The 17,125-nt window shown below is 33.6% G+C and overlaps 1 protein-coding gene across 1 annotated transcript; it reads right to left on the reverse strand.

The window, feature by feature from the left end:
• Positions 1–6,949: 6,949 nt before the first annotated feature.
• On the reverse strand, positions 6,950–9,164 carry LOC104248304 (protein FD-like). Its single transcript, XM_070167531.1, has 3 exons — positions 8,540–9,164; positions 7,548–7,624; positions 6,950–7,375 (listed from the first exon to the last, which is right to left on the reverse strand). Exons 1-3 carry the CDS (start codon positions 9,009–9,011, stop codon positions 7,304–7,306), a joined length of 621 nt encoding a protein of 206 aa, XP_070023632.1. The 5' UTR covers positions 9,012–9,164; the 3' UTR covers positions 6,950–7,303.
• Between the last annotated feature and the right edge of the window lie 7,961 nt (positions 9,165–17,125).

Consider the following 17,125-nt stretch of genomic DNA (forward strand, 5'->3'; position numbering starts at 1 on the left):
ATTTTGTTTGAAATACTTGACAAGATTTGAACTAGAAAGTCTTGCTTTTTGAATATAAGAGCAGATTTTGTAGAAAAATCTTTCAAAAAGATTGATTTTTAATAGTTGTTTGTTTTGATATATAAATAGAACACATCCTTAAAAAAAATTAGATTTAGCCATCATCTCTTGCACTCTAAAAAGGCATATCTTTGAGAAAAATCAAGAACTAAACAACAAATAGTAAGCTGAAAATTCTGAGCTTGGTGAGTTGTTTCTTAGAGTGCAAAAACCTTGGGAAACAAAAATAGAAGGGTCCTTTGAGCAATTCATGAAGTTGTTAGCTACTAGTTTCCAACATCCTTGTTGAGTTTTCTGGGTTATTTTTCTGTTGTTTGCTGATGTCCCTTTTCAATTTGTTGTTGTCACTACTGCTGATTTTTAGTTCTTCCATTGCTGACATTTTTTCTGTTATCCAAATAATTCCTTTAATGTACTGAAATTCTTGATCAAGAATAATGCAAGTGAAGCAACTTGAGTCGTTCAGTGTATTTTGAGCTTTTAAAAATATTCTGTCCAGATCCATTTGAGTATCATAACTCATAAATGTTATCATATTTTTAGAGTTTGTATTAAAGGATTAGAGCATTTACTAAGTTTAGAGTACATAATTATTATTATCATATAATAGGTGATGATGAAGTGAGTTTTATTTACTTTGTTTCATTTCTTTTGTTCAATTAGCAAGTCAGCAGTGTACATATGTAATATTATTTTAGAGTTTGCATGTATAAAAAGACTAGTTTAAGTTAATTATACACATAGGTGTGGGGTCCTGGGTCATGTGATTTTGCTTTTAGATTGATGGAATTATGGGCTTATAAAAGTTGATTCTTAAAGAAAGGAAAAGAAAATGTTAGAACGACATATTAGATTCCACCTTATATAACATGCCACTTTCATTTTTTAGACTATTATTTTCTCATTGTCATTCCAATAAATTGAATCGGTTTTGCATTTGGTTTGGGTTAGCAGCTTGGCCCCTTTTTTTTCCTTTTATTTTTAACATCAAAGCTAGCCCCAAACTTAGTTAATTTTCATAAAAATCAGATTTGTTTTGTAATTAAAATATTTTAATGACTTAATAACTTTAATAATTAATTTAAATAGTAGGCAAATAGTAAGCATGCTTCAGCCTTTTTTTACGGACTCGCTTGCGTAGCATGATAGTAGCTTTTAATAAAAAATAAATAAAAATTAATATTCTCAAATGTTTTAATTTTTTCAAAAAAAATAATAATGTAATAATAATTCTTGTCATGACTGCGGATTCGCTTGCGTAGCGCTGTTATGACAAAATTAATAAATTTCGTCTCGATCATGCATTCGCTTGCGTAGTGTGATTATGACATTTTATTATATTCTTTAATTTTTGTAATAATCAAGAAATAAAATTGGATAGGTAAGACATGAAAATCATACAAATCATAGTTTATTCGTGATTAATTAAAGACAAGTTTAAGTCAATAAAGCGACCGTGCTAGAACTACGGGACTTGAGGAATGCCTTACACCTTCTCCCCGGTCAACAGAATTCCTTATCCGGACTTTGTTTTCGCAGACCAATAATAAAAGAGTCAAACCTTCCTTTGACTAGGAATTCAAATAAAAGGTGACTTGGAACACCAAAAAATCAATTCCAAGTGGCGACTCTTAATAACAAAAATAATCTCTATTTCAAAATTTGTCACTTTAATTGGAAAAACTCTTTAACCCACAAAATCCATAACACAGATCTTTGGTGAGGTAAAAAGGGGTGTGACAACAACTCAAAATATTTTAAAAACATACTAAAACATTGCGATAAAAAAATAACTTGTTTGACTTTTAAAAATTCAAAATGTATCAACCTTGTTGGGACATGTATTATAGGAGTCTGAAACCTAAATAATGAGTTTTGGGACTCAAAATACCTTTATACAATTAAAAAAAAGTTATCTTTCTATCTAAAATGCAGTATTATATTGCGTTTTAGTTTAACGGAAATTTAGCCGTTAAATAAAAACGCAGTATAATACTGCATTTTAGCAAAGCGCAGTATTATACTGCATTTTTCTTCTTCAATTTAAAATCCCCCTTTCTTCCCCACCCACGACAGAACAGCCCCCCTCCATTAAAATACTCTAGCCAGCAACGGTCCCCCTCCCCCCCCCCCCCGCGATTTAAAAAAAAAACTCGAGTGGTCCCCACCCGTCACACAAAAAGTGAAGATTGTAGGTCCTGCATACAACCCAAGCCTTCGATTGTTGTGGTTTCTTTGTTTCGGACTCAAAATTTTAAATTTCCGACATTTCTAAAAACATAAATCGAGGTATTCCGATTTAGTTTATGTCGAAACTCGTATAATTATGCATATTTGTTTTTTTGAATGTGTTTACACATTGATTTGTGTTTTATTTGCGATTAAATTTGTATGTTATTTTTATCCGGATTAAATTATTAGTGTTTAAAAAAATAATTAAAAGTTGAGAAATAATTTTTATTGTTAATAAAAATGTTCATAAATTTCTTTTACTATTTTATATGTAATTTCGTGAATGTTATATTCATATGTTTGTTATTTTTATTTAGTTAAGATTATTTATTTGCTTAAAGAATAGTACCCTTTTAGCATAGTAAAATATAGAACCTTTTAGCATAGTAAACTATAGAGCCTTTTAGTGCAGTAAAATATATAGCCTTTTAGAGTAGAATCTCTGTAGTTTAAGTATCTACTAACTACAAACTCTATCCAGTTACACTATCCAATTACACTTTATAAAACAAACATATAGAACTAACAAATTAATATATGCTGTCAAATTAAATATCAAGCGTGGAACTCATAGATATATACCTTGTCCAATTAAAAATTAATTATTTAATTTATAAAACTAACAAAATTGTAAAAATATTGAAATTGACACACATAAGAATTTAGGATAGCTTGGTGCTACTGGGCCTCAAATATCGAGCCTGGAACCCATAGATATCTACTCTGTCCAATTAAATAATTAAATATTTAATTTATAAAACTAACAAATTTCTAAAAATATTGAAATTGACACACATAAGAATTCAGGATAGTTTGGTGCTACTGAGCCTCAAATATCGAGCCTGGAACCCATAGATATATACTCTGTCCAGTTAAATAATTAAATATTAATTATTATAACACTAACAAAATTTTAAAAATATTGAAATTGACATACATAAGAATTCATGATAGCTTGGTGCTACTGGACCTCAATAATCGAGTCTGGAACCCATAGATATATACTCTATCCAATTAAATAATTAAATATTAATTATTATAACACAAATAAAATTGTAAAACTATTGAAATTGACACACGTAAGAATTCAGGATAGCTTGGTGCTACTGGACCTCAAATATCGAGCCTAGAACTCATAGATATATCCTCTGTGCGAACTTCAAAAACACCCCGGTCGTGATCGTACTGTACAAATGAATGCCAGTGTGCTCGCCTCCTGTACTTCTCAAATCTTCTCATCGGTATTGGCATAAATTGAACACCCCGGTCTATCAATACTGATGTAGCTCTATGCCTTTCAACAAACCTCTCTGCAATCTGTTTGAATGTCATCCGGACCATGGCAATGACAGGCAATCCACGTGCAGACTTCAACAAGTCGTTGAATGACTCCGACACATATGTAGTTAGGGCTCCCCATCGTCTGTCACCATCAGCATGCAATGTCCACATGTGAAGCTCATGTCCCATCAGCCAAGTATAGGTTCGTGGATCTAACTGCCGGATCGCTTTCATGCGCCTCGTGAATTTGCACTGCTGGTGCTCAGTTGCAGCCATCCATATTAAACCATGCAAGACATTGTCGTGATATTTCTTCTGGAAATTGGCCTTCAGGTGCCTCACACAGTAGCGGTGGTGTGCATAGGGTTCTTGCCATTCAGGCAAATGTCGTACAGAACTTAAAACACCACCATGTTGATCAGATATTAGACAAATACCTAAACGCTGTTTGACAGCGTGTTGCTTCAAGTGGTTCAAAAAAAACGTCCACGTCTCTTCGCTTTCATTGGCACAAATGGCAAAAGCTAGTGAAAATATTTGTCTGTTGGCATCTACTGCAACTACAATCAAAAGCTTAATATCATACTTTCCATAGACATGAGTATCATCTATGGAAATTACAGGACGATAATGCACAAAATCATCAATTGCTGGTTTAAATAACCAGAACACATAGTTGAAAATATATTCGGGTCTGTCCGAACTCTGCTCACGCCTCCATTCAACAACAGCCCCAGGGTTAAAGTGTTGCAGTGCGGCCATGTACCTGGGCAGAGATGAAAATGACTTATCCCAGTCACCATAAATAATTTCAAAAGCACGTTTGCGTCCGAGATATGCCTTTATTTTGGTTATAGTACACCCATACTCCTGGTGGACGGCTGTAATACACTCTTTAATATTGAACCTAATGGACACTTCCAAGTATGGAATCAAGACAAGAGAAACTAAGTCTATATCTAGGTTGAAGTGATTCTCATTGAATGTGTCCATTTCACATCTATGGGTGCTAATATATTTACCCACTTTCCACAACTCTGATTTCTTCTTGCTGGCACGCAACATCCAGTGATAACCCATAAAGTTTTTACGGCATACAACCTTGTATACCTCCGTAGTTGACTCCCTTACCGTCATCTCACGGCACTCTCTTACGCTGTAGATTTTTACAGCCCTGATTATGCGAGCTTTATCGGGGAAATACATGCCCTTTGTCAGCACCTCTGGTCTAGGCTCATCCCGCATTGCTGACTAACATTCATCAGCATCCCTTGTGAGGGCATCCATGTCCGGCATACTTGGAAAATTATCAAGGTAGGGAATATTCCGCTCATGAAACGGCACGTGTGACTCGTACACTCTTGGTCTAACGGGAGGTGGAGGAGCATGCTCCCTCGTCAGCTCAGGTTCGACATTCACTTCCTCCTCATCATCACCCTCATCAGGGAAGGGTGTGTCATCTCCAGACTTATCGGCATTGTAGTCATAATCATTATCATCTTCCTGACTCTGCGTATCTGCCAAATCACGAGTCAATACGTCGTCTATGGGCAACTGTGTGAGGTCAGGAACATCAAGTTGCTCGTTTTCACTGCACAAAAAGAACAAAATGATAAGCTACTTAACTAGATAAATACTTTACATATAGCTATATTACTTTACTTACATGTCGTACTGTGTTGACGTTCCATGATGGACATTTTCTTGTTGGTGATGACTCCCGGATGGACCACCGTGGTCCAACATGCCAGAACTACGGATATTCCAACTAGGAGCGGGGTCATAACTTGCAAATTCATATCCGGACGGTACCCCCTATGAAAAATATGAGTGTTAATACAAATTCAATTCAAACATAAAATAAACATCGCTAAAGTGTAGAAAAATTGAAGTTTACCAGTCGTCTTGTGGATTATATAAAGTCGAAAAATTATTTTCTCGCTGCTCATTCGCCAGTAGTGACAAGTTTAAATCAAGGCAAGCTCTTTCATCAGGAATCTGTCAAAAACTGCTCCAGAATAACCACCCGATAACTGTGGGTTATCCCTACTTTGCACACCCTCATTATTGGGAACGTCTTCAACCTTGACGTACATTTCCAACAATTTTATTACAATAAATTCTCTATATTCATCCGGAATTCGCAAAAAATCTCTAAGAGTTTCATCATCTTCGATGTTAAACTCAGAATAATAAGCAAACCCCTACGGAGTCACGGAATACGAAATCTACCTGTTACTTTAAGGTTCACCGAACGTTTCCTCACACTCATTTTTTTTACATAACAACGATACCAATTTATCGTACTCCATTGTAAGCGGCAATTTAACATGACACTGTGGAGGTGAACTATACCTCACAGAGTTATTCTCCATTACAATTTCACCCTCCCCCCTCCACCCCCCAATATAATGAAACCCTTATTTTTGGCTCTTCAGACATTATAAAAAAAACGCTTGATAAGAAGAAGAGAAGTATGAACGGAAGTTTGAAGGAAAGTTTTGAATGAATTTTCATAAAATCCTAACGCCTTTAAATAAGGCAAGTCCTAGCTTGGGGTGCAGAATATTTTTTATGTAAAACGCAGTATAATACCACGCTTTATGTATTTGAATTATTGTTATGTCAGTTATCCGCAGAACATTTATTGGTGAGCTCAAAAATGAAGTAAAATGCAGTATAATACTTCGCTTTAGTAAAACACAGTATAAACATTTTACATAAAAAAACAAATTATTTATGTCAGTTATCCACAAAACACTTCTTGGTGGACCCAAAAATAAAATAAAATGCAGTATAAAAATGAATTATTAAGTAAAACACAATATTATACTATGTTTTAGGTACAAATTTAACTTTTTTTTTATAACTGTAGAAACATAATTAGAGTGCAAAAACTTTAGTATTTGAACCAAATGCCCTTTGTAATGGAACCAAAGAATGCAAAGCATCACGCATCACCATCAACAATAAGATAAATGAGAGAAAAAAGGGCAGAAATGGGCCACAATTTATAGTGACTGACTAACTGTGATGTCAGCGTAGATAAAGTGATGGCGAAAAATCTGTCCTCCAAAATAAAGATTCTTACTGTACATTGTACAAACAATGCTACTACTAAAATGTTCTGTTGCAGCTATTATTATTAGCTCCTCCGTTTCTTTTTGATCGATTTAAAAAGTAATGATTTTTCTTTAAATTTAAAAATAATTTAATTTAAACTTTTAATTTTATTCTTAATAAAATTTATAACCACAAAAATACTATAGATTCTATTCTGATTTGTTTAGGACCACAATTTTCAAAAATCTTCATTTTTTCTTAAACTTAGTATCCAGTCATTCACATAAATTAAAAATTAAAACGGAGGGGGTATTATTATTATAACACTACAAAGGTCTAATCTTCATTCAACCACTCACTTTACATTACATTAAAACAAGGAACAGAAACCAGCCAAACCCCTTTAGGCTTTTTGGATAGAAAGATTCCAAAAGAAACTAACAAGCAAAATCATACTCATAGAGAAAAAAAATCCCTTGGCTGTTGGCTGTTGATTTCATTGCCAAAAAAGGCATAAACTGTCTTCCCATTTGATCATGCCCTTCACTTTGCCAAAAATCACCATCTATTTTCCTTCTCTTTCTAGAGAGAAATACATAAAAGAGGCCACCAAAAAGGACAGTGTGGATTAATATGTAGAAATTTCACATACATCCTCTGATATTTCTCAAAATGGGGCTGTTGAAGTTCGATAGAGAGACTTCTTTTTTGGAAGTTGAGCAGCTGCTGCTAAGCATAACTGACCACAAGGACAGATGAATGAAAATGATCAGTCTTTTGTATACATACACTTGTTTCTAAATTCAAGAACTAATTTAGTTATAAAAAGAAAAAAGCTTAGCTCAATAAGGAAATCTGGATGTCTTCTAGGAATAACAAATTTTTTATTATAGCAGTTAAAAAAATAATACCGGCTGTTGCTGCTTCTTGAGCCTGACATTTTCTTCCATCAAATGGGCTACTTTTTGCTCCAATTCATTCGTATAAGCCTGCAAGTTATACACAGGAAAACACTGACCAAAACAGAACAAGAAAAATTCATTAATAAAGATTTATGTCCTTTTGAATATAATGTTCCTAACTTGTTCTACCTACTTGCTGTTTGTATAAACCCCATTTACATGATTAATGTCCCTTTCTTATACTTACGAGAGGTAGTTTGACTCGACATGAATTTTAAGAAAAATAAAAAAACTTTTGAAACTTATGGTGTTAAAAGCTTTAGGGGATAAAAGTTTTGTGAGGTCATGATATTATGTGGTTATAAAAGCTTCTCATTAAGCGTAAAATGAGTAAAATGAAGAGTTTAAAGTTGAATTTTTTTCAATTGTAAAAATGTGTCATTTTTTTTAAACGGACTAATAAGGAAAGTGTGTCATCTCAATTGAAACGGAGGAAGTACTTTTGTTTGGACTTTCTTTAGCTAGATATCTAAGAATTACTTTAATATTTAGTTCAAAATTGGAGCTCATCAAATAAATAATTCTTTTTCATAGGTTTGAAGTGTGATTAGCGATAAAATTAAAGCTTGAGACATGTAATTAAACTCAAACTCATAACCAAACCTCTACTTATTCCAATACCATGTTGTATTATGTAGAACAAAAACATTTATTTGTTTATTGTTTGAACTTCTTGTCTGTTAAAAATAGAATTAATTAAATAAAAGTATACTTTTTTTACAAATAAATTTTTTAGATGATATAATCACTCACATATATTTTAATATGGTATCATCACCCAATATCATAAAAGAAAATTCAACGTGCTTAACCTATACAAAAGAATCAAAATGTGCTCTCTCACACGACTTAGAGATTTTAGATGAAACGGTAATAAGTTAACACATTAAAAATAGACTAAAAAACACATGTTGGGAGTGTAAATAGAGAAGCTGCACTTTCCTGCTTTCTAGCCCTTGATCTAGCAGCAGACTCACGGTTCTTGATCATCCTCTTGTTTTTCTGGTCACTTGAATTGTTATCATCAGACTCACTGCACCTCTTTCTTCCATTAGTATTCCCTCCAACTGGTGAAGCCAAATCCTCAAATGACGTATTAGAAATAGATTTTTGCTGCTCAGAACTTGAGTTTTGCCTTAAGTTACCAAAGAAATGAAGTCCAGGGCCAGAGTTTAATGTCAACACAGTAACAGCAGCAGCAGCAGCAGGAGGAGGAAAAATAGGGGGGACATAGCCTTTTGCTGCTGTTTTAGGGTTATTAGCAAATGGCCTAGCCAAGAAATCTTGTAAAATCATGCCACCAAAATTGGTAGAATTACTAATATTTTGTTGTGGATCAATATGATCTCTAGAAGAAGTAGTAGTGTCGCCATTTAGAGAAGAAAGATTTATGTTTTTCCAAACTTCTTCCATGGTTTTATTATTAAGTCTATGATTATTGCTAGTAGGTGTACGAGATTAAGAAGAAGAAGAAGAAGATGTGGATGATGACATAATGGATTTCTTGAGAGTGAAAATTGTTGAGAAAAAAACAAATTGGTAGTGCTATCTTTTTTCCCTGCTTTTTTTTCCCTAGTACTACGTACTATAGTAGATAATACAAATCTTTACCAGACTTATAACTTTAGATTTTCATGGCAAGTTGCGATGTTTTTTGTTTGTGAATTGTCAAGTCGGAATTGTACGATGAACCACGCGTCCCAAGTGCGTGATGCTTTGGCTATGGACGTTCGATTTTTCCAGTCACACTTAGGTTTATCAATAGCCTGTTTGACCAAGCTGCAAAAATTAGTTTATTTTAAAAGTGTATTTTTTGAAAAGTGTTTTTTTTAAAAGTATTTTTGGTGAGAAACAGTTTGTGGTTAGCTAATTAATTTGAAAAAATACTTCTGAGCAGCAATTAGTGTTTGATCAAGCTTTTAAGTAAAATTTCAAATTAATAAATCGAAGCGCAAGTACCTTTTTTTTATTAGGATAGTGTCCAAATTAGATTACGCGAATCATGACTATCTCATTTAAGGTTAGCAGAATGCAAGTTGCAACGGGTGTAGAAATTAGAGTAAGATAGCAATATCCTTAAAATATAACCACTTCATAATGCAGCAGCTGTCAACTTCTTGTTAAAAATGTTTTTATTACTAACATAAGTCACTGCCTAGGTACAGGCCCCTCCCTGATTTTATAGATACAACACAGACAAATGTCCTAAGGTTCAAGAATGAAGAAAAGCTCTCACAGAGACAAATGTCTAATGTTTCAAAGAAAGAATAAAACGCCAGTCTGACTGAAGTACTATATATGCCATTTCTCTACTTCCCACTTCCTTTCTTGCATTTCTATTTATTTTAATTTAAAGTATCCAACACCCATTAATTCTCCTATCCCCTACAACCCTATGTTTCGAAAAGAAAAGTAAGTGCACAATGCCCACAAAAAACTTACTCCTTTTCCTGCCGAATTCGAAGTAGGTGCGCAGCATGAAACTTAAGCGGAAAAAAACTTATGATCATAACGGTTTAAAGGACAAATATTTGTGTAGTTATAAAAACTTTGTGTTAATGTATAATAGAAACTATAAAGTTAAATTATTTATATATATATATATATATGTGTGTGTGTGTGGAAGGAAATATTGATGTTATTTTATTTCTGATAGATTATAATAAGCAGTGGAAGCAATTTCAGTATCAAAATCACATGTAATCTAGACAACTAGCACAAATGAGATTTCACGAGTTACCTCTTGAAGCGTGCACAAAGCTCCTTTATCACGTGAGCTTTCAATTCCACAGCAACTCAATGAATTCTCCACCACCCGCACGATCACAGTCTCCGAACGTTCCACGATCTTCTACTGTGTTACCCAAATAATACCCGAAAATAACAATTTCGTGTGGGCGAAATTTTCTAAGGAAAAGGGGCTGAAATTTGGTCACCATCTGCTCATTCCTATAGGTGGAAAACCTTATGTATTTATAGCACAAGTTTTAAGGGCTAAAACTCTTTTCCAAAACCTGTTGGGTTTTTCTTTTCCACTAGAAAAAGGATTCCTTTATTTCATATTCTTTAGGCACAGTAGGGACCACTGAATTTAATTAACAAGGCTTCCAATTATGGAATTAATTTGTAATTTTCGAAATTAATATTCACCATAATTAATTACGAATTATTCCACTAAAAATTTGTAATTGCACTCCTTATTCAATTTCGAAATTCATCAATTAAATCTTATTTAGCTTCCCATGTTAAGATTCAGATACTAATCAATTAAATTAAATTACTGACGATTTAATTTATTGATTATTTCTTTTAGACTTTCGCTTAACTTATTTCATGTATCGAATACAAAATTCATCGGCCGGGTTTGCACATGAAAACTTATAAGCTTTCATAAAGGTGTATCATCAATCTTTAAACCGAGACATAGATTCCATCAACTAACTATTATTCGCCAATGTACATTATTATTATCCAATTTATCAGGCATATTGACCCACAAAAGAATCTTGCCTTTTAATAAATCAAAATAATAATAATGCACACAACTAATAATAATTATATCAAGATTAAGAGTATAAGTATATTTAATGGCTAGAGAGTTTATTTTATTAAGTCAGTATAAAATACTTATCTCTATTTGGTCCGTTCAATACATACAAAATATACTAGCACAAGAAGTTAGAATTAAACCATTCCCATAATCAAGATAAATTATATTTAATCTTGTGCTACAATCATTCCTGATGGTTTGTCCAATTCCATCATTAGATTGTGAACTCAAACAGTATACTTATAAGAACCGATGATTTAATCTTCCGTGTATAAGCTAAACTCTATACACTAAATCATTTACTATATAAGCAAAGGAAACAGACTAATATATGATCTATTTAAAACTTTATTAAAACTGAATAATCAATTATTTCATAATAAATACTATATCTAAACCAAACCCATGGTTAATAGTATATATCCCAACAATCTCCCACTTAGACTTTTAACCATGACAATTATTAGAATATACTATATCCAAATGCATGATTAATAGTATATGCCCTAATAATCTCCCACTTAGACTCATAACCATGCATCTACAACTTTCTTAGGCATTCTTTTATATGACTATTAAAAGTCTTCACCAAATAAGGTTTTGTTAAAGAATCTTGCCAAGTTATATCTGATGCAATATTTGTCCAATAGTGCTTTGTCGTAGCTATCTAGTTTAATTTGGTATTAAACTCTTCAGGGATCCTGTTACCGAAACTATCCCAAGAGTGTGCACCGAACTATGATTTTCTTTAGCATTCTCCCACTACGACGAAGTACTATTAATATTACCTTCATTACCTTACGACATTGAAATAATAGTAACTTCTACTATTGTGTTCACTGTTCAAACATCACTCCCACTCAATAAAGGTATATCATGTCTATTAACGTTCTCCCACTACTTAAATGCAATGGAACATCAATTCCGACGTGTGGATTTTGATGTTCTTGAGCATCTAGTTATTTCTTTGCCCAGTTTATGTAAAAATAGTTTACTTCTAGGAATATGTTTTATTAAACAGTCCTTATCTAGAAAAATACATTTGTGTCACGACCCAAAATTCCTCCAAAGGAGTCGTGATGGCACCTAGTCTCTAAACTAGGTAAGCCTAACATTAACTGAGATAACAATTATATTTGCTATCATTAATTTAAATAACTCTTAACAAATTACAATTCCCAAAATCGGTGGTACAAGTCATAAGCCTTTCTAAGAGTAGCTATACAAAATAAATACATCACTATTCCAAAAATAAAAGGAACAAATGGAAGTAAGTACAAGTGAAGGTGACTCCGAGGCCTGCGAACACTGCAACAGGTTTACCTTGAGTCTCCACCGCAACAACCCACACGGCTACTACCGATCAAATACCTAGATCTGTACACAAAAATATACATAAGTGTAGTATGAGCACACCATAACGGTACCCAATAAGTATCAAGACTAACCTCGGTGGGGTAGTGACAAGGAACAGTCAAGACACCTACTGGTCAGACAGATTAAACAGGATATGATAACAAATATCAAGATAAAGGTAACGAAATAATATCAACAGCAGGTATAAATCAATCTACAAATAGTCAAAATAATAAAAGGAAACTTAGATGAAAACGAAATATAACCAAATAAATCAACACAAATATAGTTGGAACACACAGAAGTAGAATGAACTCAAATAAGGAAGACAATGTCAACTCAATCAATCATATTGTTTCTGGTGAACAACCCCAGCCATCTCAGAACTCGATGTCTCATATCATAACCTCAACTTCCAAACCTTTAGCACACTCGGCACTTGTGCCCATATATTTTGTCTCACTTTGTACAACAACGTTCTCACGTTATTCAGTACATAAGACTCATAACTAATGCAATTAAGATGTTCCAGGAGTCTCATTTACATAACATAAAGTAAAGTACAACTTCTAAACCAATTAGGAACTCACCAAGAAAAGATGAAGTTATTTTTAGAAATCATTTGAATAAAGAAAGTACCATTATCGAATGAATTATTACCTTTAATATGGGATTTAATAAATTAACATAGTAGAAATTCCCTTTTAAGTAAATTACAACTTCAAACGGTTTAAGGGAATTTAATTGAGTAACTAATTGAATTAAAAATGTGACAAATTTTGAAATTTGAAATATGTATATATATGTAAATACGGTAAGGTATTGAAAACACTATAAATTCCAACACAAAGGATCACAGCAGTAAAGGAATCTAAGCAGTTAAAACACTTGAATTGATAACAACAAATAAACACAACAAACAGAAAGTGCACGGCATCACCCTTCGTGCTTTATTTCTCGTGCTTTTACTCTCGTTCTCACCATAAGAATCAATATTCACTTTTATTCTTTCTTGTTGCGGCGTGCAACCCGATCCCACTCATATAATACTGTTGCGGCATGCAACCCGATCCAAATCGTATAATGAAGTTGCGGCGTGCAATCCGATCCAAATCATATAATATTATTGCGGCGTGCAACCCGATCCAAATCATATAATGATATTGTGGCGTGCAATCCGACCCCACATGTCCACCCTGTGAGTATGTAGTTTTTGCCCTATATGAATTACTCCTACAGAATCCCAAGAAAATAGATTTTTCTGTTAATTATTTGTCATTTTTAGGAGTTTTTCTAGAATTTTCTTGATTATTTGCATTTCTATGCATGTTTAATTTTTATTTAAATCATGAAAAAAATATCAAAAATATAATGCATTGCATTTCGGGTTTGTTTTTACATTTTTAGAATTAATCAATAATTGTTTGTTTTATAGAAATTTGAAAATCACAAAAATAGCTCATTTTTACATTTTTGTCCTTTAATTTTTAGTTTATTGATTTTTTCTCTTTTAATTTAGAATTAAGTGATATTTATAATTTTTATAATTAGTTAATTATTTTAATTTCACATTTAAGATAATTTAGGACTTTTAATTATCAGGATTTTTAATTAAAAAAGAAGAAAAAGAAATTAGAATTAAAAAAGTGGAATAAAAGAGATTTGGATTTTTCTGGAATTGGACCGAATTTTGATCTCCAAACCAGCCCAATTTATACCTTTAACCTAGGCCCAAAACAAGCCTACTCGGTCCAGCCCTGTCTAACCTCAAACGACCCCATTTTTGTAACATTTGATCATAGCCGTTGGATCTTCGCAATCCAACGGCTCGGAACTAGGGAGTCATTTAATATAAAACTGTCTGAAGCCGGTGTCCCCCCCCCCATTTCGAAACCCCTTCACTTCGTCTCTAACATTCAACGAACCAAACCCTAGCCGCCTAGGATTCCCACGCCACCTCCATCGCAAACCACTGTCGGAAATCACCTCACAGCGGTTCCGATGGTCCAAAGCTTCCCAAATTCACACCCTGAACTCCTCTTCACCTCCTCAGTCCATATCTCCAGTCCTCTTCCTTCGAATCATGCCCGAGCTCTTCGAATCTTAAATCAAAAAAATTCGGCCAAAACCTTAATTGTTCCAAATCACACCAAACTCACACCCTATGATCCTTGCCCCCATCTGAACCCCAAACCACCATTATCCCCTTTTGAATCAGCCCCGATTTCTTCGAATTTTAAATCTTATGATTCTCGAAGAACCCTAATTTTTTTTTCTTCTCTTCTTGATCTGTATTTGGTCGAGTGGACTTAAAACCTCCATTAGTCGATTGTTCTTGTTAAGAACAGTCGATTAATAGTAGTCAAAGTCCATTTACATTTCGAAGGATTTTGGACGAGTTCTCAAATTGACTTAATCTTGAAATAAATTCAGGTAACTCTCCTTCCTTTCTTCTGTTCGTTTAAATTTTATCTTTGTTTTTCTTCTGCATGTTTAGTGGTTTTATTAGCCGCATGTTTTAGGTTTAATTTTAGATTTAATTTTTTTCTCCTTCTTTATTCATGACTGTTTATTTGTTGATTTGTTCTTGATTGATTAAAAGCATGTTTTGAATTTCAGTACTCGACTGCATGATTTTCTTTTAGTTTAGTTAGAGTTCTGTGTATTCAAATCATGGATTCATTTCGAAATCAGTTAATTGTAGGTTTCCCTTAGTATCCGGATTCATCCCAACTGCCTAATTTTGCTCGTTTGATTTGTCTTGGCATGTTTGTTTGTGTTTTCCCTAGTCTGCAAATCAAAGGACTTTTAGGGTGTTAAATGAATAAAAAGAAACTTAGGGGGTCGTAGTGGGTTGGTTAGTTGTTGAAATCAGATAAGTTTTAGGCTGGAATGTTCTAGAAAGGAGGGGCAGCTGGCCTCATTTGGTTAGTACAAAGTACTGAAACCAATAGGGGAAAGCCAGTTGTCTAATTCTGTTGGAATATGCTTTTTGTGGCTGAGGAATAATTCCTCCAGCACATGGCATCTTTGGTACCTATATATGGTACTATTTCTATACAGAAAAGAGGAGATTGGATGAACCTAAAAGAAATCTAAAAGTTCTCTACATATTCTCATTCTATGTTTACTGCAAAAGGCTCTATCTTCTTCTAAAAAAAGGGTTAAGATCCGAGAAATTTGGAGAAAAACTTCAAAAAACCTTTTCATTTCTGATCCCTTCCAAGATTGAAACATGGTTTGAAATAGAAACTCGCTTAGCCCTTTTAGCTGAATATTCTGGATTTCAAGCTGGTTCTGGGTTTTGATTTGAATCTTTAGGTCATTTTGGTGTTGTTGTTGTTGGTTTTGTTGCTGAAGTCCAGTTTTGTTCAGAGAGATTTTGCCTTTATTGTTTATTTTGCTGATAAAGGTACACATTTTGGGACTCACATGCTTGATTTAGGTCCATTTGGCTTCTGTAATCTGTGGTCTGATGTTTGAATGAAAAGCTTTTGGTTGCTGAGTGTCTCTTACTGTCTCCATCTTATTCATTCCTTATGATCATGATTCCTTCAAATGTATTAAACTATTGCCTCACTAGCATGTTGGAGCACTTTACTTAACTAGTTTTTTTTATGTGAAAGAATGCAGAATGTTTTGAGTATGAACTTCTAATTACTGAAACAACCTCTTTTAAATTGCTCTTTTAGTTAATGTTAAAGTTACATTAATTCATGACTTTCTTATATGTACTAATGGTTGTATTGTCACTGTTGTTTTTGTGTTGGTATGTGAGATGTCCATAAGGCCAAATAATCTCAAGGCTGAAGTTGAAAATGTGGATTTGTGAGAGGCAGTTCCATAGTTGTTCTCTTTCAAGTCAACACATTGTAGGAGAGGACTCGAAGGCAGAAGAGAAATCAGAAGTTAAAATTAGAAGTTATTTTGATCATTTTAGTATTTTTTTAGATAATAGTATGATAAATTGTAAGAAATGATATTTTGTACACTCAGGACCTTCAACAGTGTAAATGGACTTTTATAACTCTTTAAATTCAGTTTTCTTTCTTTGGCTTGTTTAGTATTGGGTCACTACAGTTGGACCCTTTATTTTATTTTTATGAACATGTAGTACGTCGGCAAATTGGGCTAGACTTGCAAACAGGCCCAAATATAGGGTTTATTCGAGCAAGTCTAGGAGTAAGTCATTGGGCCTGGGCAGTTGGGCCCAACAGCTTGACCCAGCTGTAAATATTTTTCCTTTGCAAATTATAAGTGTATGCTTCTCTTGTTTTGCAAAACAAGTGTTTAACTTTCAAACTGGATGGCAATTTGATTTCTAAGTTCTGATTTTATTTTAATTGAGCAAAAACTGATATTTAGTTCCTATTAATTTTAGAGGTAGATAGTCCCAAATAAAATGCTTCTAACATCTGGGCCCGCCTAAATTTAAGCCCAATGTGGGCTGCCTAGTTCAGATCCAGCAACGATATCCAGAATCTTTTGATTTATTAGGTCAAGTCGTGAGCCCGTTGCAGCTTCAAAGCTGATTTGTTTTAAAAGCCACTGCTGGCCCATTCTCCTTGTCCAAAACGACTAAAGAAAAACCTGTTTTGTAACCCGTTAGCTCTTGTTAAGG

This window comes from Nicotiana sylvestris, chromosome 2, assembly GCF_000393655.2.
Source record: "Nicotiana sylvestris chromosome 2, ASM39365v2, whole genome shotgun sequence".
NCBI classification, from domain to species: domain Eukaryota; kingdom Viridiplantae; phylum Streptophyta; class Magnoliopsida; order Solanales; family Solanaceae; genus Nicotiana; species Nicotiana sylvestris.